At 41.2% G+C, this 26,993-nt stretch overlaps 1 protein-coding gene across 1 annotated transcript; it reads left to right on the top strand.

Annotated features, from left to right (window-relative positions):
* Positions 1–244: 244 nt before the first annotated feature.
* LOC139724635 (uncharacterized) lies at positions 245–21,292 on the top strand (the record flags this gene model as incomplete). The annotated part of the gene is made up of 17 exons (XM_071635767.1): positions 245–330; positions 2,145–2,206; positions 3,560–3,729; positions 4,345–4,494; positions 5,298–5,414; positions 7,288–7,380; positions 8,456–8,543; positions 9,759–9,814; positions 11,042–11,119; positions 12,131–12,190; positions 13,608–14,904; positions 15,058–16,196; positions 17,098–17,254; positions 18,529–18,653; positions 19,153–19,296; positions 20,521–20,640; positions 21,242–21,292. Coding segments are annotated over exons 1-17 (3,993 nt in total), but the record flags the coding sequence as incomplete, so codon positions are not given.
* Positions 21,293–26,993: the final 5,701 nt, after the last annotated feature.

The raw sequence follows: 26,993 nt of genomic DNA, 5'->3' as shown, positions 1-26,993 counted from the left end.
AATCATGTTCACATGGATGTGTATCGTTGAGCTGTCAAATGGTTGCTAGTGGTTACGACACGCCCATGAAGTGATGAGACGGATGCCTCCTCTCCTTGGATACTAGTCACTCAGCCTCTTACCACAGACCAAGGTACAGGGCAGGAAGTCAGAATAAAAGTGCGACTTCTGGTCAAAGGTCACAGAGGACTGTGAGGTGGCAGGTCACACCAAGGGTCAAAGGTCAAGGGAGGACTGATCAACCATGGAGAGTGGGATGAACCTGAACGTGAATGTGAACGTGAACGTGGTCCCCCTAGCCCTGCGGAGGACGCACCGTGCCAATGCTGGGTGAGTGTTTGAAGCTAGCATGTAATTGTGCTTTAATAATCTCTAGGATCAGTTTTCAAGAGCAAGACACACTGTGAAAACACAGGGTGAGCATCAAATACCAACTTGGTTGTGAGCACAGCTTCGAGATCATCTTTCAGACTGAAGCCTCCATTGTGAGAATTCAAATGCCATTGAAAACATTCTTGTAGGTTCCCCCCCCCCCCCCCCCCAACCATGGACTGTTGTTTAATAGTGTACACACATATGAATTATGTAGAGGAAAGTAGTCTACATTCAACATCCTTACCTGGTTAAAAACACTTGAAAAAAAAAAAAAACATTTTGCCACAATGATTGAATGATTGAAAGACAGTACAGTGTATATTTCTAAACCTAATTCTACAAGAACACTCTTACGGCATTCTTAATATGAAGTCATAAAGTCTTGTAGATTTCATGTTTTACAAAGACAGCTGAAATGTGAGGAAATGATTAACTTTCCTTTAAAGCCTTACAATCGTGGGGAGTGGTTTGTGCGGCACGGAGACGAACGCAACACGGTGCCTCCTCATTCTGTATCAAATGTTGTGACACCGAATGAGAATAGCGCTGGCTCAATGGGTCAGCAAACACACACTGCGGCTCAAAATCACGTGACCCAAAATGGCTGTCCGAGCCACGCGAGCTTCCGAATGGAAGCACACTCACAGTGCGCATGCTCATGAAGAGAGGCCAAAAAAGCCACGCGTCTTCTGGCCTCTCTCCTCCAATCACCGCAGCTCGCGGTCACAATGTTTGTGTATGATGCATGCACACACACACACACACACACACACGTGTCTCAGTGGCAGCATTGTCCCACATGTTTATGGATATAATAGCACTGCAGTCTGGCATAGCATACACAAATTTCCTTTATTCGGAGGAGTTTACAAAATAACGTACCATTTAGGGGTTAGGATCGTGCGACTTTAATACAGAATTTGATTGTCGGCAGTAATTTTAATAATCATTTATGTTTGAACCGCATAAAAGTCTAACACCTTTGTTGAGTGCCGGTTGTGGCTTGTGGTTTAATTATGGGAAGACATGTAATTTCAAATCAAGCTTTTCTCTCTAACTGTATGTACTCTTACTCTCTCTTTGCTTAATATTCAATTTCAAAGTAAACTTTCCTTTTTTGATATAATTGATCTCTTTTTGTTTCTTCACTTTTAATACCTGTACATCAGGTTTGATATCTGCATTTTGTTTTGTGACTGTTGAAATGATGTTGCACAGAATCGCTGTTCATGAATTCTCTTGATGAGCACTCTGCACATTACTGATCAACAGTTCTATTCCCCAGGTATTAAGTGGATTGGTCGAGATGGAGTGACAGAATTATCATTGCACAGAGTTTTTTTTTTCTATTCTTGTAACTATCTGTTTGTGTGAAGGGAATCTGTGGGACTTTCTATTTCCTTCCTAATGCTATCTGTATATGAAAGTAGAAAAAGGGATATATATGTGTATATATATATATAAAGAGAGAGAGAGTGAGAGAGGGCGCGAAGAGAAAAAAGTAAACAAAGATAATTTGATTATACATGTGCACTATAAAAACATGGCTTTCATTTTCTGTTGAGTTGAGCATAAAAAACAGTGTCTATGGAAAAAAAAAAAGACAAGACAAATGATAGCCATATGAATGTAAGGGACACACAATTTCATGTGAGTTATATGCCTGAATTGTGAGGAGCGAAGGGCAATATTTTACTCTGTTGGACCTCCTCAAGCACCCGTACCAATCCTTGATTTTGGTATATGATTACTATCTTTTAATAATGCAGAGCCAAGAGGAAGCAGGCAATGCGAGAAGCAGAGGAGTCTCCCAACCCAACCAAGCAAAGAGGTGAACTGTTTGACAAGAATCTCTAAATTACTCACTCTACTCGGTCTTTGTTGAAACTCCCAACTAATTCAGTTCAGAAATGCATTGTATGTTGCATACTTCCAACATTTACACACTATGTTTGTTCACAGCAACAACAACAACAAAAAAATTAAACTGATCAAGTGTTTTTAAAGATTGGCATTATATTTTTGCAATCTACTATGTGGCAATTTCTCATCCTTTTTAAGAAGTGTAAATGAAAATTGTAGCAAATGAGGCTGCATTTTCTTTTGTTGATTTAAATTTGAACTGACTTTCAGAATGTATACCAAACTTGTATGCATTCTATGTTTTATTTTTCCCACAGTTCTTGTATTAGTCATTTTACAAAATACGTACAATACATCATGCAATGTGTGTGTATGGCTAAATGTGACCCGCTACAACAAAATGATCCTAAAGTCGGGCGAGGTCGATTATTTGAAAATTGCATGATATAATCCCCTAATCTTTCTGCTTTAGATTGATACATAACACATTTTATAAAAATAATCGGCTGCGGAGATATCGATGTTTAAAAGAGAGCATGTCGAGACATCTGGAAAATCACTATTTCGAGAAAAGCGCCCTAAAAGTCTTCCTTTCGAGGCAATCGCGATCAACGGACACGCAAGTCAGTTTTCACCTCTGGACAATAGAAGGTAAGCCCTAGCAACCCCAGAAGAGTTCATTCAAGCACATCAGCGTCGGCGGTCTCCTCACCAACCAATCAGTGACCAGGATGTGAGAAGTGGCTGAGCATAGCGCACCCCGCCCGCACGCACCAGTCGACTGGGCAGTGTGCGAGCTTCACGCTTCGGTTAGCAGCAAGCAGCAAACTGATCAATGAGATCACTCTGGTCGTTGTTAGGGGCGGAACCTATCTGTGGCGCTCAATCCAAATTTTCGAACCAGTTTCTGCTTCGTTGAAACGCCAAAAAACATGGCTCAGAAAAACGCTATTTTTTGGTCTTTCCTTTGATCATTTTGCTTCAAAATTTTGACAGATGATAGAAGACATGTTAGACTCCAATAATATATCAAAATCAGAAAATCGTAAGTTTTGACCAGTTTTAATGCTCTGACTTCAAACTCGATTTTCACGGCTTCGACCGTGCGCGACTTTAGGACCTTTTTGTTGTAGCGGGTCACAAATGCTCTTCTTTCATTGTGTCCTAACAAATTTTGAGAACAAATTTGATGGACAATCATTCATGTAATGGGAGGAGAGTCTGATACGAGCGAGGAGAGATGAAACCCATTGAGCGAAGGAAATGAGGCAAGTATCAAATGTAATTCTCTTTGTTTTCTCCCTCTCTGTTTCTCGATCAGTAGACAGGAGCAGGGAGAGTGCAAAGAAGAAGCGGAAGAAGCAGGTGGCACAGGGAGTGGGCGCGGCGGCAAAGTCGCCGGGGAAGAAACCCAAGGCGGACTTCAAATCCGCAGAGGCTGTGCCCCCAGCGAGACTGAAGAGGCCCGTCTCACACTCGATCAAGAAACTGGTGAGTCATTTCATTTCAAAAATCAGCCCGTCCTCAAGGGGTTAAGATGCTTCCCCATACAGAAATATGGATTTAGCATAAATTCAGATGAGAGAGATAAGTAAAGCACTTGCTGAAATTTGTGAGAAAATTTGGCTATCTGTTCAAAGGCTTCAAATTCTTAGAGTTTTTGATGATTCCATGTTCAGCCTTCTCTGGATGGGGTCACAAGGACAACTTTTACATTGTAATTGTTAAATGATATGAAAGAAGGACACTTCACTTTTTTTTCCAGGACATCAAAGATAAATTTTAACCCAGATTAAGGCATGGTGAATAATATTTGCCTCAATATCTTGGTGCCAGGTCAATCGGAGTGTGTAAACTTCATGAAAACACACACACAAAAAAACGCTTACTGATTGATCTCAAAATCGCATTGCACTACCCCATTACCACTGCCTGTTGGGCCTGTTTCACGATAATATGACATGTCCAGAATGGAAGCCTTTGCCATTTGCTTTATGTTTTGTTTTTTGTTTGTTTGTTTGTTTTTTGTTTAATGTGCCATGATTGCTCCAAACTTGAAAATATCCCTGAGTTGATTCTGTCTGTGTTTTTCGATTTACCCCACAGCACCCGAACCATGACTTCTACTGCTGGCAGTGCCACAGGCAGGAAGACAGTGACAGGTTCCTCTACTGCAACCTGTGTCCGAGGGTCTACCACTTGACCTGTGCCAAAGTGGGTCAGGTCGTCGTCGACTGGGTGTGTCCGGAGTGTGAGGTCAGTCAAGGGAGAGGGTGGACGTAGAATGCTGTAAAACCAGAAGCATAGGAGGCATGAAACTTGGCCAATGGCCTTTTTTCATCAGGTCTGGCTGAAGGAGGGGGGGGGGGGGGGACTTTTTTTGCACAGTACGGAATACATAAGGTGTAACCCCAATTTTTTTTACTCCGGGAGTGGCACCCCCCCCCCCCCCCCCCTGCTTTTGCCGAAAATATAAGGGGAATTCCACAAAAAATAACTTTTCATGAAAATTTCACATTCCATCAACTTTATACTGACATATGTGAAGGGTAGCAATTATTCCCCCTGCTTTCTGAAAGTGGTTAGTCAAGTATGCTAGAAATGTGAATTTTTGTGGAATTTTCTTTATATTTTCTTTATAATATATTGTTGTCCACACTGTACGTCAGAACCTTGAGTAGTCTCCTCATGCAGTGGTTCCAACACCAAAACTTTAAAAATTCATAACTTTTGCATCAACTGTCTGATTTTCCTCAAACTTTCACTAATGTGTTCTACTAATGTTGCTGCTTTTACTCAATCAACATTGCTCGTTGGGTTTGGGTTTCCTTTGAGTGTGTGTCAAATTTACCATAATTTACTGTCAAATGTAATATTCATACAACGATATGCAAATTTCCAGCTGTCATTTTTCCAGTTAGTGATGTGCAATTTTTGAGATGACAAACTGTGGATGATTGTAGAATATATAAGCAAGGTGAATTTCTGTGTTCTTGAGTACACTGTGTTTGGGAAGCAATTTGAACAGTGAAGCCACATTGTTGTCTGTTCCTTTGCAGAAAATGACGGAAGCAGAGTGTATGGACACGCAGTCGAGTGCCATGTCGCTCCTCAACCTCGATCAGATCGCCAAAGTCCTTCGCTGCGCCCTGGAGAAGGTTAAGCTCTTCAGTCACGTGAGTTTCTCTGCCTCATACTGCTTCTTCGTATGGCTCAATATAGTGCCTGGCTGATATTGTTTGTTGACTGATATTAGGGAGTTTTCGTTACATGACGGGAAGACCAATAATACACGGAAGCAATCAGCTGTGAGAGTCCCCGTACTCGGACTCCCGTCTCAAAATCTAAGCAGTTTCGCTTTCATGTTAGGACAGAGGCGTGGGGACAAGAGCGCTGATTGGCTGGCTGGCTGGCTGGCTCACTCCTGCCCAGCATCGGGACTGAACGCTATTTTTGCCAAGTACCGTACTTGTTTTCCCACGGACGGGACGTTTCTCGGATTTGATCATGCGCAGGAGCAAATTTTGCACACGGCATGCTCAACTCCTGGCCGGGTCGTGCTTGCGAAAACTCCCTATTGCTAGTCACCCGGGGAGAAACATATGGGGTTGACATCTTTCACCCTTTTCTGGTGTGGATACGGTATGTGGGTGGACCATTTCACTGTGTTAGCACCATGCTCTTTCACCATACTTGTATATCTCGATCCCTACTCTATCTTTACAACCGCCTCAATTTCAATGTCCTTGTATTGGTAGCCGAGTATATTACCAAGAATGGGAAAGTATCAAAAGCAGAAATATAACCAGGCACCTACCATAATAATCCTGTTGAATGTGAAGATTTGTAGTTGAGGTTCAAATCCTGCGTATGGGTATCGCATACCTGCAGTGTTTTTAGGTGTTTGTTTTAAATGTATGGGATAATGTTCAGATGGGCTAGAAGGAACACAGTGTGATGGATTTGCTGTTTTATTAATTTTTCTTCTCTTTTTTTTTTCTCACCCCACTCTTGCGTGACTGTTGAAATGATGTTGCACAGAATCGCTGTTCATGAATTCTCTTGATGAACACTTTGCACATTACTGATCAACAGTTCTTTTTTTCGATGAAATGTTTTGGATGGAAGAAGCAAGGAGAGATAGGAAAAAAAGCACTGCACACCATTTATGCGTGTTTGTTTCCCAGTTGGCTTTTGGGTTTGCACTTGCAAACACAGCCCATCCAAACCATGCCTGGAAAACATGAACTGTCCAAACACCATGTAACAAGTATATTCCTTTGAGTGTGTTAATAATTGTGTAGTATATGTTCAAATGTATTGGATCATGGGAAGCACCATACATGTATTCATGAAGCAGTTCCATGACATTTCGTCGCTGGGGTGACAAGACCTTGTTTCTGCAATTTTGTTGAAAATGACTTTTTTTGATTAATGGTCAAATATTCAGTTAAGTGATGTCCTGTCCAAATCTTAGATGTCTTACCCCCAAAATGAAGCCACCACAGCATGTCAAAGTAAAGACTATCCCATTGGATACAGTGCTTTGGTTGCCATGTTTTTTTGCTCTCCTGAACATTTGACATTTTGTAGATACGAGGTCTTGTCGCCCCAGCGACGATTTGCTCTTGCGACAATTGCTCCCATGAAATATCTGCACACTAAAAGCCAAGCATAAATTCTACCCACAAATGTAACCCTAACCCTAGTCCTAATCTTCACATCAAACTGAACCTAAAACCCTGTCACAACCCTATAACCCCGACCCCAAGTCCTTGGAGAAAATAATACTGGAGGAATTGTTGCATGAGCAAATGTTGTGTCGCCGTATGAAGCAAGTTTGCAATATCATCGTTGTGTCAGTAGTTTGAAAAAAAAAAAGAAAAGTTATTTCCAATTGTTGATTACATGAAGTTTTATCTGTTCTGAATCTTGTGAACTGCCAAAATAGGATTGAAATGACCAAACCATATCCATTGTTGGAGATTGTATAAAACATTTGACTCACCAGCATTTGCTGTGTTTTTTGCCCGTTTCTGTCATTTGCAGTCGTCTATGTTCTTGAAGCCTGTGGATACATCAGAGTATTCAGACTATCGCCGCTATGTCTTTATCCCTATGGATCTCTCTGTGGTTGAGAAGGTATGGTGTAATAGATCTGTGATTTGTTTGTTTGTTTGTTTGTTTTTTTTAAGATATATTCCAGCCAACTTGTTTCTTAGCACTGACTAGTGATATCATTTACTGAGATGTCAAATGACTTTGTGCAGTATTGTGTGCTGATTTTTGCCAAAATACTGCAGATTTCATGGAAAAAAAGACTGATTTTTACCAAATTGTATTACTAAACATGTCTCTTGCAGGAAAGGAAAGAATACTGTTTTTTCACCAAACATGTGCCTTTTTGGCCCTTGGAATACTGCAAAGCTGTTTTCCTAGGTTGTAGTTGTCATTGCCAATGTTCCTTTTACATTTGAAGAGTTTGCTTGCAAAAACCGATAAGTCCATTTTTGAAAATTTTGAAGTAAGGTCTCTGTCATTAAGTACAAAATAATACCTTTTAAATGATATATTGGTCACAACATATAAAGGTACATTTTTGAAGTTATGGTCAAAAGAAGCCAATTTTTTTTTTATTATTCTCTTTATTTTTCTTGACCTTTAATCGCAAATATCTCCATTTGGCAAATATGGACTTATCGGTGTTTGCGAACAAACTCTTCATTTGTAGTTCCTGTTCATTATTTCATAGGTGTGGCATTCCAATGGTTCGTTATTCCCAAATTCCAGAATGAAATAAGATTTGTTATTCGGAAGTTTCATTTGTATGTACCTTTCTTTTTTCTTTTGTTCTTTTTTTTTCTTCATTAATGAACCTTATTTCATTCTTTAGTTAACAAACTTTCAGAATAACAAACCCCCCTTTTTTTTTTTCATTTTTGGATGAACTAATCTTCATTTCAGTATAAAGGACCTTTGGAACAATGCCACAAAATAATGTTCAGGTTAGCAAGCCTTATTTTAACAAAAATTTAGGCAGGGTTTAACATTCATTCTTTCATTTGTTTACTAGTTGATTAATTGACTTATTCTTTTATATTCATTCAGTGTGTGAGTTTATGTGTGTGTGTGTGTGTGTGTTTGTGTGAGTATGCCTGTGCATTGCCACATTGATGATTGAATAATACTTTATTTGCTGTATTTCTCTTTCCCCCAGAATATCCAGAAACGATATTATGGCTCCACGGAGGCTTTCATGGCGAGCATAGGTTGGATCCATCATAATGCTCTCGTGTATTTTGGATGTAAGTGTTTCTTTATTGTTTACTGATAGATAGATGGATGGATAAAAGAAAGGTAGAGAGGGGGAGAAAAGGAATGAGAGAAAGAGATAGGAAAACTGAAGAAAATGGCTCCTAATAGCTATTATAGGACATAACATCTCGTCTTTAAAATGTGTGTGTGTTTGTGGGGGATGATAAGGGTCTCTTGCTCAGAAGTGACCTCAGTTAAATACTGTATAATTATGCCATATATTTAGCGAGTCTAATCTTTTGTGAATCGGGACTTCCTGACAGTTTTGTGAGTTGTTGAATTTGCGATCATGGATGCAGCACTGAATGGAGAAATGTACATGTGTCCTTGCACGTCGCATTCGTGTCAGGATCAGGGTCAATATTTTGATGTGTTCTTAAATTTGCGAATAGCACCTAACTCACAAAATCTGCAAATAGAGCCCCACTCACAAAATTCGCAAAAATAAAGCCTTGCAAAATATTTGGCATTATATATACAGAATTAACTTATTTTCATCTGTCATGATGGTTGTTTCATTCTGACTGTTTGACAGTATGACTGCTTCTCACCTCCTTAATTTTTGTCAAACAGGAGGATGTAAATCTTTTAAAAACCAAATCGCTATAATGCCCCCAGCAGTGACGGGCAAACAACTGAGTGTAATTCCCTGAATCCATATGTGACCCGCTACAACAAAAGGATCCTAAAGTCGCTGATAGCTTAGCCGAGAAAATCGAGTTTGAAGTCAAATCATCAAAATCGGTCAAAACTATAGGATTCCTGTTTTTTGCTTAATTTTGTAGTCTAATGTGTCGTCTATCATCTACCGAAATTTTGAAGCTAAATGGTCAAAGGAAAGGCAAGAAAATAGCGTTTTTCTGTGCCATGATTTTCCGACTTTCAACGGAACAGAAACGTGTCCGAAGATTTGGATTTAGCGCCGCAGCTAGACTCCCTCATTTGCCTGATCTTGCCCCCCCCCAAAAAAAACCCCACAACAACAACAAAAGAAAAGCAAAACAAAACAACCCCCCCCCCCCCAACTGTTCTTACCTACCATGCATTTTGAAACCTCTATTTTGTCGTGCAAATCAGTATAGTGAAATGGTACCTGTATGGGCACAAAACTTTGCTGCTGTAAAGAGAAATGAGAAATCAAAGACATTGTAGTCCCTATATCAAGTTGTCTTTATTGTTTAATGTATTTCATCTTTTCCCCCAAGCTGGATCAAGAGTTGGCAATGCAGGCAAGGCACTGTACAAGACATTTCAAAATGAGGTAAAGAAAGTTTCATCATTATCAACTTTACTTATATTCCCAGAAAGCTTGAGATTTAATGAGGGTCAAAATTTTTAACCCTGATCATGAATACAGGTACTTTTTAGTCATAACATGAAAACCTACAAATTTGTAGTCAGCTATAAGCTTATAACTTTTCAGTTCCTGAAAGAAAAATAAATCAGGTTAAAGTACAGTACCATGCTCTTGATTTTTTTTTTTTCAATTTTGACAGACATTTGAGATGTAGTAATGTTCCGGAGTTATTTTTTGTTACCGAGTTTTTGTCAATTAATTGAACTAATATAATCTTACCATGCATGTATTTCCCGGCCTGCACATCATGGATATCTTGAGCAGAGTACTCTAGAAGTGGAAATTTTTGTGGTGTTGAAATTTTTGCGCATTTCGGTGCAACCAAAAACTAGAGCAAAAAGCACAACCAGAAAGTAGAGCAAAAATAAAAGCACGCGAATATTTTTGCAGGCCATATGTTTCAGTAGTTGATGTCATGATTCCATGAAAATAAAAACAAGCGAAACTCATCTTACCCAGCTGAGTGCAAAAAATTACTCACACAAACATATCCACTTTTTATACAGTAATGCTGATTCAAGGATATGATAAATGTCTTTTCTGCCTCCATTGCATATCTTCAGTGATGAGCTGTTGTGTGAAAAGGGACAAAATCAGTACCCAAATACCCAGAATAATTAGTCAACTATAGGTAAAATACATTGCGGAAATACAACGAAAATTTAGCCATTGAGGTACAGTCTTTCAGAAAGAAGGTTATGTTGTCCAAATTCTGTCTCTCTGCATATGACCAGTCATGAAAACAAAGTAACAAATGAGATACAGTCAATAGATATTGCCATTGCTGAGACTCATTTGTTTTACCTGCTTACCTTGTGTTTGCAAGACATAATGATATGGACTCTCACTTTCAAGCCAAAACTGACCATTTGCCACTTGACATTGTTGCTTTTTGCTTGAATCCAACACAATTTTAGATTGATATTTGTGAACAAACATTTTTTTTTTCTTTCAAAAAGAAAGGTGGAATTTGAAAATAGCCTGTTCATTCATTTATTCATTTCTAGATCAAAGCACAATAACATTTACAAAATTCAAAGTACATTTTTCATACTAAACATCTTAACGTGTAAATGTTAACTTTTGAGAGTCGATTCTGCAATCACCGTAAAATGTTTCATTTTTCTCTAGATGAACGAAGTGGAAACATGCCCTGACTGCTATGTCACAAGCATCAACAAACGGACGAACTGGTTCGCCGAAGTCTGCGTAAGTTTGGCCTTTCCAAGTGCAGGTTGTTTCTTACACCCTTACTTTACCATTCTCGGCTACCCTGCATATGATGATAGTGGTATTTTAAGATCTTGGTTATGAAAAACAAAAAGGATTCTTCAATCACATTTGTTCTTTTGTTTTGTTTCTGTTTTCATGGAGGGCCATTGATTTGTACAACAACCTGTGTATTTGTTTATGGTAGCAGGTACTAAAATGTACTTCACTGGCTTTTTTTATCATCAGTTATTCACAGGATGTACTTAAATTCATAGTTCATGAATTCACAGCAAAAGTGAATTGTTAGCAGTTGGCTAGGTCACACTTGATACTGCTTGTTGAATCAGTTAAAGAGAGAGAGAGAGAAAAAAATGCAGACAATCATCATGATAACGATGATGATGATTTTAATTGATGAAGTTTATAGATGTTGGCCCTTTAAAAGCAAGTTCTGACTGATGCTTGGTCTGACAGTAATGAGATGCAGGGGCGGATCCAGGAATTCTGTAAAGGGGGGGGGGGGGGGGGGCGTGACTAATATTTCTGGTGCCACTTCCGGGTTTCATTTCATTGTTTTTCTTTTTATTCCTTCTGTTTTTTATGAAAAATAAAGTGGGGGGGGGGCGTGCGCTGGTTGCGCCCTCCTCTGGATCCGCCACTGGGATGTGTGCATCAACACAGCACAAAAGTGCACAGTACAAAAGTGCACAGCACACATCATTTTAAGACATTTGCACATTTTGTAGTGTGATGGTTTACTTCTTTTGAACAACTCCTTTTAGCTTTATTGTATCATTTTTGATCCCGCAAGCTCATGAATATCTGAAGTCCATGCCTGTTCTTCATCTTGTTTTATTGACTGAAATATCAAACGTCAGCTGCATATGGTGACTATATTTTGTAGCCATAGATTTATGTTACTGTATGCTTGAAAATCTTACTTCAGCAAATGAAAGGAATTGGATACATATCTGATGCATCATTGTACATTGTGTTTGTTTTCTGCAGACTAAACCCCACACTCTGATTTGGGCTAAACTTCAGGGATTTCCCTTCTGGCCAGCAAAGGTAAGAGAGACAAGATTTCAGGCAACATGAAGTCTGAAGTAGCATGAATAAAACAGCCAGCACTTTGAACTTACAGTAAAAAGATCCCACTTCATTTCTGTATGAAGAGCTACATGTATTCACAGATCATATAGGATGATCCATCACACACAAACCCTTGAATATGACTCGCTACAACAAAAGGATCTGAAAGTCGAGGGACATCGATTTTCTGAAAATGACATGGCATTATTTCCTTACTCTTCTGCTTTAATTTGATATATAACACAACTCATGAAAGTGCTTGGTTGCGGAGGTATTGATGATTTTATGAGACCATGTCAAGTGGTCTAGGAAATGAACATTTTGAGAAAACTGCTTCAACGTTTTCTTTTGAACGCAATCATAATCAAGGGGAGGTAAGACAGTTTCCACCTCTTGACAATAGAAGGTCTGCTCATAGCAATGTCCATGATGTTCATCCAAGCGTAGCGCCTGCGGTCTATGCACAACCAATCAATAACCAGGATGCCACGCACTGACCAATAAGATCACTGCCTCGTTGCAAGGGCCGGAGTCTATCTGTGGCGCTAAATCCAAATCTTCGGACACGTTTCAGTTCCATTGAAAGTGGAAAATCATGGCCCCGAAAAACACTACTTTCTTGCCTCTCCTTTGATCATTTAGCTTCAAAATTTCGGTAGATGATAGAGGAAACATTAGACTACAACATCCTGCCAAAAACAGAAATTTGATGGTTTAGACCTTTTGATGATCTGACTTCAAACTTGATTTTCTCGGCTCATCCGTTAGGGACTTTCAGGCCCTTTTATCGTGGCGGGTCACATATATTAATACTACCTCCCTGGTTTGTCACAAGTGACCAAGCTATATCGACTAGTCAGTAAATGATTTCAAGCAGGCCCTCATGTGCAGCATGTATGAATGAATCTGTGCTCTCTTCTGCTTGTAGTGTAGAAGACCTGACTCTACAAAATGTTTTATATAAGAAATATTTTTGAAAATTCAGGATTGTGTATACATATCATTTGTTGCCAAACTTTAGGGTCCGAATTCACAAAGGTGGTTTAGATTTAGACCATGGTTTATGCACTTTTTTCCTGCATAAATACGACTGACAGATAGTATATGCCAACAGACGTCCAGTAACAAACTCGCGTTGATACGCATGTGTCAAAGGTACGCTTAATTCACGCTTATTTCAGACCATGGTACAAGTTAAAACCATGGTCTAAATCCAAACCACCTTCGTGAATTCAAACCTAGATGTTTAAGTGTCACCGAATTTTCATGCCGGCTCCATGTCGTAATGAGATGTGATGGACTGTTGGACTCATAGAATAGCCGCAAGGGCCATTTCTTTGCAGATGTATTTATAAATGATTTTTGTGTTTCTCTTTTTGGTTGATGTCTGTAGGCTATGAAGGAGAAAGATGGATTGGTCGAGGCCCGTTTCTTCGGCCAGCACGACCGCGCCATGATCCCCGTTCACAACTGCTTCCTGTACTCCAACCAGATCCCGTTCCCGCCCTCCAAGAAGCGGCTGAACGGCCTCAACAACGCCCTCAAGGAAGTGAAGGTCCACATCCAGAACCTGATGGAGAAGCTGGGCACCTACCAGCTGGCGGCCCACCTGACGCCCTACGACCCCAACCGGCGCTACACCACCAACTCCCTGGCCGTCATGCCCGACGGGAAGGTCAAGGGGCTGACCGAGGCCAGTCGATACGCCATGATGAGGTCAAAGGTGGTGGAGAACGGGAAGGAGGGGTCGACACAGAAGAGTTCGGATGGTCAGTTGGTGTCGTCTTCAAAGAGCAGCGAGACCCCTGGTGGTGCACAAGAAACTGCGGAGATTGACGTCGAAGGCTCCGATGGAGCGAGCCAAGACAGTAGTCTCCAGGAAGAAAACAACAGCGAGAATGAGACGGCACCCATCAAGTCAGAACCTGATGATAGTAATGCAGAGACTGAGATGAAGGGCACCTGCTTCCGATCTAGTTCAAATGAAAGTGAAGCTGGAAGGAGTTCAGTTGATGGGCATGTTGCAGAGGGTATAACTGAGGATGATGGTGACAGAAATATGGAAGCTACTGATAGACTATCTGTGAATGATGTTGATGTGCCAGTTAAAGAGGAAGCGGACAATTTACCTTCATCTGAGAGTGACAGGAAACGAAAATTGTCTGAGGTTAGTGACTCTGGGGATCATCAGGGCAAGGTCCTGAAGAAGTCATCAAGTGATGATGATGATGATGATGGTGGTGGTGGTGGTGGCGATGGAGGAAGGGGTGAAACACAGGATGAGGTTGAACTTGGGAGAGGAAAAGAAGATACATTAGAAGAGGGTGATGCCTCGGACCAAAGCTGCAAAGAAACAGATGAATCTCTCCCGTCTGAGGGTCTCGGAAGCCTCCAGAATGATGATTCTGAGGATGCATCCAGCGCTTCTGCTCTGCAGACACCTCACAAAGACGATCCTTCCCTAGAGAATAGTGCTGAAGCAAGGGAAAGCAAAGAGAATGGTGTTGACAGCGGTACCTCCTCTGATGGGATTGCGAGCGGTGATGACGACGTTGAGAAATGTGAGGATTCTTGCGAATTGCCTGCAAGCCCTCCTCCATCCCAAACAAAGACAGCACAGTCTACGCCAAAGAAAGATGCCTTCCTCGAGAACCTCAGCAAGACCATCGACACCTGCAAGGCATCGTTGGGTATCGATTCCGAGCCGGCAGAGGATGACGAAGATGAAGACGATGATGAAGAGGAGGATGGGGAGGAGGAAGAGGAGGAAGAAGAAGAAGAAGAGGATGAGGAGGAAGATGAAGAGGAGGAGGAAGAGGAGGAGGAGGATCTAAACTCCACAGAGGACGAGACTCTGGACAGTGAAGAGGAGGCTGATGAGGAAGGAATGGAGGATGTTGCAGAGACTACTGCTACCAATGCGACGGCGGAAGTAGAAAGTACGGAAGATGTTGCAGAGACTAACACACCTAATGCGACAACGGAAGTGGAAGGTGCAGAGGACGCACTTCAGGTCGAGAGAGAAGCAGAAGAGCATGCAGCAGAGAGAACTATTGACACCAGTGAATTATTGGATGAGGAATCAAATGGAGAAAATATTGCAGATGACAGAGATGAAACAATACCACCTGATGCAGAACAAATTGGTGGAGAGCAGCAGGTGGCTGATACCACAGGAGAGGATGATGGAATGGTGTGTGATGATGTTGCCATGGATATGGAGGGAGCAGATAGAGAAACACCAATGGATGTTCATGATGGCCTCAATGAAGAAGACCAAGAAAACAGTCGGAGCGAAAGCACGGGTGACATTCCTCCCACTCCGCAAGCAGCTGAGACACCTCCAGTAGACAGTGAAACCAGTGAAAGCAGGGCAAGTCAGGAGGAAGCGGCATCGAATGCGGGAGAAGATTCTACCGATGGCAATGCTGTCTCTGATAGAGACACCGTGAAGAACGAGGAGGATGCAGTTGTTGCCAGCGATGATGAGGACAATGACATTGGCATGTATGGAGGCGATAGTGCAAGCGATGGAGAGTTGCACATTGATGAAGGAAAAGTGGAGGAGGCCGTGGAGAAGAATGGAAGGGGGGAACATGATGACGGAGAAAGAACTGAATCGCGAGACTCTGCAAGCATTGAACCAAAGAGCGATGTACCTGATTTAAAGGAAGGTGCCAGGGAAGATGAGGGGGTGTCGGCTGAGCAGAGCGCCTCAAATCAGGACACTGGAGTGGCAGGACCAACTCCGGAAGTAGAGACCGACAAAGTGGCGAGCAAGGATGACATAAGTGCGGAGGCTGATGGCAGATCGCCCCCTGTGTTGAGGGGAGATTCGTGCAAGGATGAAGGTGCAGCACCACGTCCGAGCAGCGATGGAAGCGACAAAGACCAGAAATCCTCAGAGGATGCTGAGAGTGGTGTCAGCAGTGTGCCCAAGCCAGGAGAGAAGGACTCGGAGAATGGAAAGCTTGTGAATAAGGTATGATGAGACGACACTTTCCCGAACATTTCTGCATTTCATTTGCACAGCATGAAAATACATAGTGAATTTTACAAGGTCCCATTGAACAATGTTTCCAAATTGAAATGAATATGAGCTGCATGTTTCTATTAAAATGTCACTGGTGTCTCTCTTGAGTGGAAATGCATGTAAAAAAAAAGAAAAAGAGTTGACAATCAACATTAATACTCCAAAAACGTGAAAAAAATAGAAGAAAAAACCTGGGAGCAGCTGGATGTGCCATGCACTATATAGCTCTATCAGCAGAGTATGAAAATTTGTACAATTGTGCCATGGCAGAGTTTATTTGTGTCTTTAATACTTTCTTTCCACATGTATGTATCATATTTTTCCATACTTTGATAAAATTTTGATAGCAGTTTCGACTTAGAGGTCCTCATAATAAGACTAAACTGTTGGATTTTTCTGTAGGTAAGAGCAAAGACCAAAGTATACAAGGTCTTTAGTTTCATTATTGCCATAGATGTTACAGTTTCATGCCAGATAAAGCCAAGTACAATGTACATGTGTAGTACATTTTGTGGGACCAGTCAATTTAGTAACACCTAGCAATAATGCCAAGGTTGTAAAATCTGTAGCATACACTTGAAAGAAAATTTGACAAGACTACTCATTGTAGATTATACTTCCCGGAAGTTTGTCATAAATGTGTACTGTTTGTACCATATTTGTAAACTAATTTAATACTGATATTCTGAAAAAGTAATAAAAAAAGTAACATCCATACAGAACCTCAACAAATTCTATAGACATTTTCTCCAAATGAAGTGTACATGCATCATATTTTCCTGTGTTGGCAACGCAGAGCAGTAGTGATTCAAAAGTGACAAGATGATTACTAAAATGACGTGTGTCCCAGATTGTGGAAGCTGCCATGAGATCCTACACTGAGCTGGAAGACAAGTTGTCAACGGCCAGTGGGGACCTCAAGTCACTCGTGCTGAAGCTCCAGAGGGAGGTGATTGCGTTGAAGGCACAGCGGGAACTGCAAATGGAGGAGATGCAGCACTGCAACAGTGAGTATTGCATTTCTGCTACCTCCTCCCTCTGTTATATAGGAAGCAGCATTCATAGATACTCTACTTGTTTACCTTTTCTTTTTCTTTTTTAATGGGGCTGAAATTTACTTTTGCTATATCTTATTTGCTCATATCTCTTGTCTCATATTCATGATAGATTTGATTACCACCTGATAGAAACTTGTAATCTGTCTTGTGTACCATGTGTACCATTGTTATGGCGGCCTTGAGATGGCAAAACAATGTATGTCGAAAATTCATGAAAATTGACTCAGTCACATATTTCAGCTTATTTTAGTATAATCTAACTCTTGACCAAATCTTTAAATCAGAACCCATTCCGTTACTAAGATATGACGCTCCCTCCCAGTGGGAATTGTTCAAATTTTGTTGGCAAAACAACGTAAGCGGCGATACGCTTGCCCCTGCTCTACACACGTTGGGCATGGACTTGGCAAAACATATCTACATGTGATACGTTGTTTTGCCATCTACATGTTAACGCAGTAATAGGCTGCGCGCGGCTGCAGAAGCGCGCACATATTGACATTGCAATACATTATACGTGCGCCAGTGATGGAGACTTACGTTGTTTTGCCATATCAATGGCAATAGTGTGGTTATGTTGAGACGGCAAAACAACGTATGTTTGGATTAAATGCAAATTATTCTAAAAATAAAGGGTCTAGTGAAATCAATTTGCATGCGCTGTATTACAGATACTGTTGGTCCTTCTAGGGTAAGATATGAAGTGTTGAACGAAAACAGAAAAAGAGCTGTAGGTTTGCGAAACGTCGAGCTCGATTTACTGGAAATGAGGTTGGATGTAGATACATTGTTTTGCCATCTCAAGGCCGATGGAAAATTGTGCAGTGCTACTCCATGTGCACCTCCTCCTCCTCCTCCTCTCCTGTCCTTTCCCTCCTCTTCCTCTTCTTCACCCTCCTCATCCTCCTCCTCCTGCTCCTATCCCTTCTCCCCTCCTCTTCCTCCTCCTCCTACTCTTCTCCATCTCTTGGATGTCATTGTGGTTGTGTTCATTGTGATGATAAGCACCAATGTCATATCTGTTTTTACCATACCACCCTATCAACCGATGTGTCTTAACCCGTTGAGGACGGTTTGATTTTGCTACAACATGCATTTCCCATAGACACCTGCCTGAGTATACTCGGGACTCGTCCTCAACGGGTTAAATAATGCTCATCCTGTATTGCATTCTTTTTTTGTCAGTACTCTTTTGTTGTTGTTTTTTTTCCCCCTGTGTGTAGGGCTAACAGCAGCTGAGATCACGCTGGTGGCAGAATACAACAAGAATATGAAGCTGAATAATGTGAGGAAGGAGTGTGACTGGAACCAGCAAAATGCAGTCAAGAAAGCCAAGTCCACTCAGTGGGTAAGTCACTTGTATTCAATAGACCACCACCTGTTCTAGATTTGCCATGTACAGTGTATATCAAAAAAAGGTAATCCAACTTTGGAGGGCTGCTATTTCATGATTGTCGGCGATGGAGAGCACAATTTGATTGTTAGGAAAGAAGAACTCTTCCTCTTTCCATTGGTACCGAATTATGTTGACAAATGTCATGCTTGTCTGAGCACATAAAACTTTAAAGACAACAATGACAAATTGCATTTTTTCCGAGTTTGAGTGTCACAAGAAGGAACAATGAATGTCTCACTGAATGGATGAGATCTGTCAGTGAAAGTGGCTAAATGAATAGACTAGCCGATACGGATGCAGGTTTGTGTTTAAGGTTTCTTCCAACCTTTTATATGGTCCATAACCTTCAACATGGCCATGGCCATGGCGAATGAACGATATTACTTTTCATGTGTGAAATAGTCCAACACCAATTAATGTCTCCCTTCGGGTTTTTTTGATGTCCTCCCAGTGTGCTTCCTGTGGCCTGGAGGCTAACTACTTCTGCTGCTGGAACACCAGCTACTGCAACTACCGCTGCCAGGAGCAGCACTGGCCTGTGCATGAGAAGATGTGCCAGCAGAAGACCGGCCACTTTCCCTTCATGATGGATGCGGTAAGACGCCCTCTTCTGATACCTCTCAAACCTGTAAATTAATCTCCCGTTAAGACACTCATTCTGAGGATGAAACCAAAATAATTTTTCAAAGTTCGCAAAAGATCCACTGGCTGCCGAGTTTGAACTCAAGGTTTGCCATATTGTTGCACTTCAGTCCTGAAATTTGCATTGTAGAGTTACCCACTCTCTCTCCATGTAATCAGCAGCTTTTGCTGCTACGTACATTTTGTAGAAATACATTCAGCACTCAATACAGCATTGTCTTGTAGATGGCTTCCTCTTAACTCTTTATATGCCACATTCGCATACCTGACAAAGTCGATGGCGTCCCAAGTTCGCATATTTAGCTCAAACGCACAGACCGATATTCAATAAATCGTCAAATTCCACTGACAGTACAATGAAAGGTTTGGTCACGATCCTGTTCCTCTCACAGGTTGCTTGCATTGTGTGGTGATTGAATACCAAGCGGTGTTTCCCATTGGATTTTCACATAAATTTAAAGTTTTTGTCATTGTTTTGTGTGCAAAAGTCATGCCTGTTTAACAAATTAGCCCTCGGTCATTTGAAAGAAAAATAATCATAAGTTTGTCATTAAATTTACATCACAGGAGAGCCTTGGATTTTCTCCACAACTCTGATCATTATATGTCCAGCCTAACAAAAAATTACCCGGTATAAAAAGATATGTGGATTTGAAAAACAGAATGTTTTCCCAAAGCATGCCTGCATTGCAGTCTCAGAATACTTTAAAACATGATATTTTCGCGGCGTGAAATTTTCGCGAATTGGAACCAACAGCCTTTTTCGTGAATTTACCTCTAACATTCAGTGCATATAGTGTAGACAAGAACTTTCGCGTGCATTTTAATTGCGTGAATCTTGGCTCTTGTGAAATTCGCGTAATTAAAATGCACGCCAACATTCCTCATTTTACAGTATTGTGGCACACAATGGGTTTACACTAAAGAGTGTGAAGAGTTAAATGTCACATTGTAAACGCTGTGAATATGTTGTAATATTGCTCTGTTTCATCAAAGTGATTTCTTTATCTTCTCCTTTTTCTTCTCCTTACTGCACTCATCTTTCTTCTCTTGTAATTCTCCTTTTCCTTCTTCTTCCACCACATCTTGTTCCTCTTCTTCCTTCACCCCACCCTACCTTTATTCTTCATCTTCTCCCTCATCCTTCCACCTTGCGTCTCTTACTCCCTTCTTGCAGGAAGGGGATCCTCACAAGAGGAAGAAGAAGAAGAAGAAGAGAAAGAAGGATTACATGGTGGATTCAGATGGAGACTTCGACAACAGTGATGATGACCCGACCTATGAGCCTGATCCAGAGGTAGGACATCGAAAAATTTTGTGTGGCCGGGGAGAAATCGACAATTATTGCGATTGCTTACGGCTACTAAACCAAACCAGACCTAAAAGAGCAGCAGGTCAATGCTGTTAAGTTGTCCATGTGAGCTTGTTGTGAGTGCAACTCCACATTATATTATGTGAGTTACTTGTTATGATAGAGAAGAATCAGACTGAAAAAAAAAAACCAAACCCAAGTGTGTGCTGGTACGTGTGTCAGTTGGCACGGAGTGTTTTTTCCATAAAAATGTGAAGTACAATTGTAAGCTGAAGAGTTATCTTTTACCTTGTTCTTGTCACTAGCCAGCCATGTGACAAGTCCAGAAAATGGTAGAAACCCTGTGAAAGAAGTGTGCTACTGTGAGGCAGACTAGTTCACATTCAACCTTTATTATTCAGAATGCTCTCTTTCCCAAAGTTCATTTCACATCTGTCACAGTTTTCCCAACAGTGTTACTGAGCCGTTTACTTTATGTAGAGTATTTGTTCCGTTCAAATAGTCCATAATTGTGACTCACAGAGATTGAGAATTGTATCAGAAACTGACCAGTTTCATTCAATCTTATGTATGGCCGCAATTGCAGGATTTACCGACCATGGTTGACCACAGAAGTCCAAGCAGCAAGAGGTGCGGGAGACCAAGTTGGGCCGTCCCTCGGACGTCGGTCTCCAAAGCTGAGCAGCAGGGGCAGTCGAAGGTCAGGCTCGCAAGCAGACGGTGGCATCCAAGCTGAAGGCCGCCCTCACTCAGCCCCAGCAGAGCAGCCAGAAGGTAAGGACGGGGGAGGGGGAAATTAGCCTTAGAACTAGACTGATCCAAGTCGGGCAGGGTGCTACAGAAGCACTTGCCCATTTGCCCATTGCAAGTGAAAATCAAATTTGGGCTAGTATTTTTTAACACTGATAATAAATGATTGCCCAAATTTGGCAAGCAAAAGTTTTGAAGCCATCTTTTTTGTCACTTATTCCCCCAAACAAATCCACAAAGCCAACCATGTAGAAGCCCATGGTTATTTTGTGATGCAACAAACTTTATAATTCATTTCAGCAACTTTCAAACACTTTATTGAAGAAGCCCCAATGCAATGCAATGGCAACATTTGATTGGACCAAGTTTGTTACTCCATTGTGATTAAGCATGCAAACCAATGTGTGCTGTTTGTTCAAATGATTGTGTTTTATTAAGCCCTTGACTAACACATGATTTTCTATATTATTTCCTTGTATATTGGACTTTCTTTTTGGGCAAGTATAATTAAAGTTCGGGCAAGTGTTTTGCAGCAAATTTGAAAATCTGCTTGCGCAACCGGGCAAGTGGTAAAATGAAGTTATGTACCACCCTGTCAGGTACTCTTTTTTATATTTTATGCTTTTGTCCCGAGGGGTGCTAGAAGCATTATGGTTTGGGCTTGTCCATCTACTGTAAAACATGGAATGTTCGTGTGCATTTTAATTTCGCGAATTTCGTGAGCGCCAAGATTCGCGAAATTGAAATGCACGCGAAATTTCTTGTTTACACTATATGCATTGAATGCCAATGACAATTCGCGAAAATTTCATGCCGCGAATATATCATGTTTTACAGTATCCGTGTGCCATACCAATCCAGGCCTTGTTCAGGGATGCCAGTTGCCAGGCCAAAGCCGGAATCCAGGCCCTTTCGTGTACAAAGTGGCTTCGTGTACACATAGTTGTATTTTAGGCCGTCTCTTTCATTTCAGCTGGCATCACTGAGTATTACATCATGATTGAAGGGAAGGTATAGTGACTAGATTCCTTGCCTGCCTCACCAATCCAGACCTTTATTGCATTTTATTTTTCAATTCGATTTGATTCATTTCATAAAATCACATTCAAAATATTTGCAGAGATGTGTGAGTCAAAAGAGGAAGTCACACAAAAGCCTTGGGCTTGGAAATGGAGATTTCCTTTACAATGCACTTTAAAATCATATTTTTGAATAAAACATAATATGTCAACATGTACCTACACAATGTAGGACACCATGTATGAGTACAGATAAATCATTTGTGTTCACCATTTAACCCTATTCCAACTGGGGGGGGGGGGGGGGGGGGGGTCAAATTGACCCCCCCTCGACATTTCGCGCCACGATTCCGCAACGCGCAAAGATTTTGCCGCATCGTTTCATGACTTTTTTCATTGAAGTCTCCCGCATATTTTGAGACCAAATTTGCGACGTCCGGGTACACTGTTTTGAAGTTACGTAATGTTTTGCATATATGCATATCAACCCCAAAACGGCTCAAATTCATGATTCAAACGACTCATATTCATGTGCAAATCCAATGCAAATTGTGTTTTTTTGTTAAAATGATATAAATTAGATTATTTCAACTTTAGACCATTGAAATTAATCAATTCTAATGTAGATAAGCTTGAAAAAGTGCCTGCAACAAATTTTGGCAAAAAAACAGTAGAAAACAATAGGTCGAAAAAACAATAAAATACATATTAAAGAAATTAACAAAACAGTAAAAATCAAAAGAAATTAATTTCAATTTCGCTATTTTTTTACAAGAAAATTGTTTGATGTGTCTTGAGGAACTCTGACACAAAAATTTAGGGATCCTTCAGTCATTTTAATGGAATTATAGATGAAAATATGATTTCATGCGTAAATTTGCATAATTAATTTACTAAACATAGAAACCCAATATTTTTCTTTTGTATCACCATGTAATCTTGTAGTTGACATCCGGCTCTATCTTCAGGCAAAATTTTGCGGCGATTGCGCGATTGGCAGCCGAGATCTGAAGGGGGGATCAAATTGACCCCCCCAGTAAAAACTTGGTCTGAAATAGCCCAGTTAGAATAGGGTTTACTGAATGAACTATTTGGTAAAACTATGTTTGAATTTATGTTGTGAAAACCTTGTTCATCTATTTCAGGTTGCCATTCAAGTTTCCTCTGGGCAAGTGATGAAGGGTAATGTAATTCTGCCCACTCAAGTTGTTACTGCTGGCCAAGCTATGACCATCAATTCCAGCCCGAAACCTGTCCGTTTGGTCCAGTACAGCGGGGGCATCCCGACAAGCATTGTGCCCAAGCCACAGCCCTTTGTCCAGTACGTGGCTGCACCGGGCGTCGCTGCAAACATGAAGACCATCCCGGCACAGCGTCCCGGGGCGGTACCAACGGTCGCGGTGCAGGTGTGCCCAAGCAAGCCGGGGGAAGTTTCCTCCATCATGCAGGCGCTGTCGCAGCCGCTGCCGCAGGGGCTTCAGCCTGGCGGCAAGTACGTCATCACCCTGGGCAACGCGCCGGTCACCAACGTTCAAAGTGCCGGCGCCGTAAAAGTGGTGCAGCAGCAGCAGCAAGCGCCGGCACCGAAGCTGGCCAATGCCATACCCGTGGTTCTCAACAGCTCGGGCGGGGTCGCACAGGTTGCCACCGTTGCACAGGGAGTGGTACCGGCTAGGGTGTTGCCACAGGTTGTGGCCACATCTCTGCCACAGAGTAGGCGGTAGGTAGGTTCATGGCAGTTCCACCCTGCTGGGAGAGATGTCTGCAAGTGTCACCCAATGTGTGTCCATAGAAGCAAGTTGAGTTGTAGCCTTTCCAGGACAAAAGACTTCAGATGAGTGGCCATCCTTTTTCAATGACAGAGTTGCATGTTGCAGTGCCATAGTTCAACAGTAGATGATAAAATCATTAAGAACCGCACAACGTCCATCCAGTTTGCGCATGGCATTCTGGTCCAATATGCAGTGACGACAAAATGGATGCGTTCGTAAGTCTTTCTTGCTAGCCAAAGACTTTGCAAGTTGCTGTTACAATAATAATTATGATAATTGCGTCTTCTTCATCCAGGGTAGCCTCTTCAGTGTTGGCACTTTCGTACCAGAGGTCCCTGCCATTATTATTACCCCAGTTTTGCCAGATACCCATAATATACAGCTGGGTTGAGGGGGAACTTGGTGGGTAAAAAGTCTTGTCCAAGGTCAGAAGCTCAAGGCTTGAATCAAACTCGAGTCTTATCCGCTGTGCCGTAGCGCCCCCCACAAAAGAGTCGGCATCACACAACTCAAAAAATTGGCTAAGTACAAAACAAAGCAAAAAAATTTCCCTGAAGGATATTTATGCTGCTTCTGTTGTGCTAGTCAAATTCATGCAAGTTGAAGGATTTTATCTGGTCCCTTTTGGATTTGACTCGAGCAAGGTTGACTTGTCTTTCCAGTGATGATGGATATGTGTCTCTGCCTCAGGACATCGTAAAGTCCTTGTTCTGAGACTAATGAAATGATCAAAGTACTATGTAATATAAATAAATCAAGCTCAGGTTGTGAAAACAGCTGCGATATAAATAATGAAGAGAAGAGCCACAGACGAACATCAATCGTTTCCTGTAGCACATTGCACCTTTCTCTGCATGCCACCATAACATAGATTTTGCATACAGTTGTTTCTGGAGATGCTCAGTCTTCAAATTTTCTTTTTTTTTTTCTTACTCTCAGAGTGTGATAGTGTTCACATTGTGATGTCATCATTGTCACTGGAATAATTGACGCATTTGTAAATTTTTATCAAGGCATTGTTGACCATAGCAAACAAGTTGGAAATATCATAGCCAAGGATCTGTTGGCAATGTGTTCAAACTCTGCTTGTTTTTATTGCAACTGATTGACAAATTGCCCTGCATCGACGTAAATAACCACTGAATTGATCAGTGTTTTAGTAGTAGCCATGATAAAAATCATGGGTGTACATACTCGAGCGGGATTTGAACCCACGACCTCCTGATGCTCGAGTATGTATGCCCATGTTTTTTATCATGGCTACTACTAAAACACTGATCAATTCAGTGCTTATTTACGTCAATGCAGGGCAATTTGTCAATCAGTTGCAATGAAAGCATCTCGACGGAAGAATTTCATGAATATGCTTGTTTTGTTGATTTGTGGATCAGGCTTTGCTAGTGTTCATGTGCTGCATGGCCTGTAATCATTCAATTGTTTCAAAAGCTTCTTTCTCGTCCATGTTTTTCCTGCTCCTGGTGTTTCATTGATATAGGGCAATGCTGATCGTTCCTTAGGTTTCATCCTTGAGGTATACGTATGAGAAAAATGTCACCAGCTTCTGAAAACAAGAGTGTAAAACCTTGTCTACAAGGGTGCAGGTTTGCCATGTACAATTATGTATGGGCTGTCATCACATTGTGTGGAGGGCATGGGGTTGATTTTAGAAAAGTAGGGGTTTATTAATCCGCTCCTCCCGCAATTCTCGTTGAACCTTAAATGCCCCCAGACGAGATCCTTTTTGCCAGTCAGCAAAGAACGGACAAGTGGGTAATTAGCTGGTGCAAAAGTAGTCAAGTGGTACATGCATCCCCTTTCCGCAGTGAACAGCATGTGTCATCGAACAATTGAAGGGGTCGGTGCAATATAGTGCTAACCCACACAATAGTCATTTTGAGATAATCGCTGTTGAATGTTTGGAAAGTCCATACATTGTACATTAATAAGACATGAATGCATGCATTTTTTACCATCTTATTGGTTGAATTCAAATATATTTTCACGGAGGTTAGAGTGAAGGATAAGGATTATGAAAATGCATGTTACTCAATTTTGACAAAAGTGTGCATTAGCACTATATTGCACCGACCCCCTCAATTGAAATGTTGATTGGATACAGTGAGATATGAAATTCGGAGCCTGTGTTGATGGGCTTGTGAACTCTTTTGTTACACGCTATAAGGGCACCCGAATGGGGTCGGTGAATGTCAAAATGTAGTGAGCTCAGCCTTGAATAACTATGTATGTGTTCATATGAGTTTTATAACAAAACAAGTGCAATTTTACGTTAGAAAAAGCTAAATTAGTCTAAAAGACATGCAGTTTTGATTTATCTAAATGGCAAGATTTACGACGAAGAAAAAAAAATGAGTGGTGTGTCTTCACATGAAGACGTATCATTAAAACTATTGTCAATTTCCACTCACATCCACTTGGCATTAAAATTTAGCCCAAATCAAATTCACACATGAAGTCTGGATTATCACTTGGCATTACACAATGATCTTCATGTGCCTATATTTGGCATGTTTCACACACAATCTACTGTTCTACATCCCTTAGACCCACAGTATCTCCTGGTGAGTGCTACTGTAGATTTGAAGACTGTACTCAACTATTAGAAAGAGTAGGACATGGTGGTGCAATATTGACTGTGCACCAAGTTTCCGACCAGCTCTGCCCTTTACTGTGTAACATCGCATAGGTTAAATGACATCTCCTTGTTATAACAACAGTCTTGTAACTTGAAAAAGAAAGGCGAATATGGTGTTGCTAATGGGCTAAATGGCAAGATTTA

Source organism: Diadema antillarum, unplaced genomic scaffold (assembly GCF_040938485.1).
Source record: "Diadema antillarum isolate AM-2024a unplaced genomic scaffold, OU_Dant_1.0 scf00000225, whole genome shotgun sequence".
Lineage (NCBI taxonomy): Eukaryota > Metazoa > Echinodermata > Echinoidea > Diadematoida > Diadematidae > Diadema > Diadema antillarum.
Note: the sequence above shows the minus strand (reverse complement) of the source record. Positions and strands in the feature narration are given on the sequence as shown.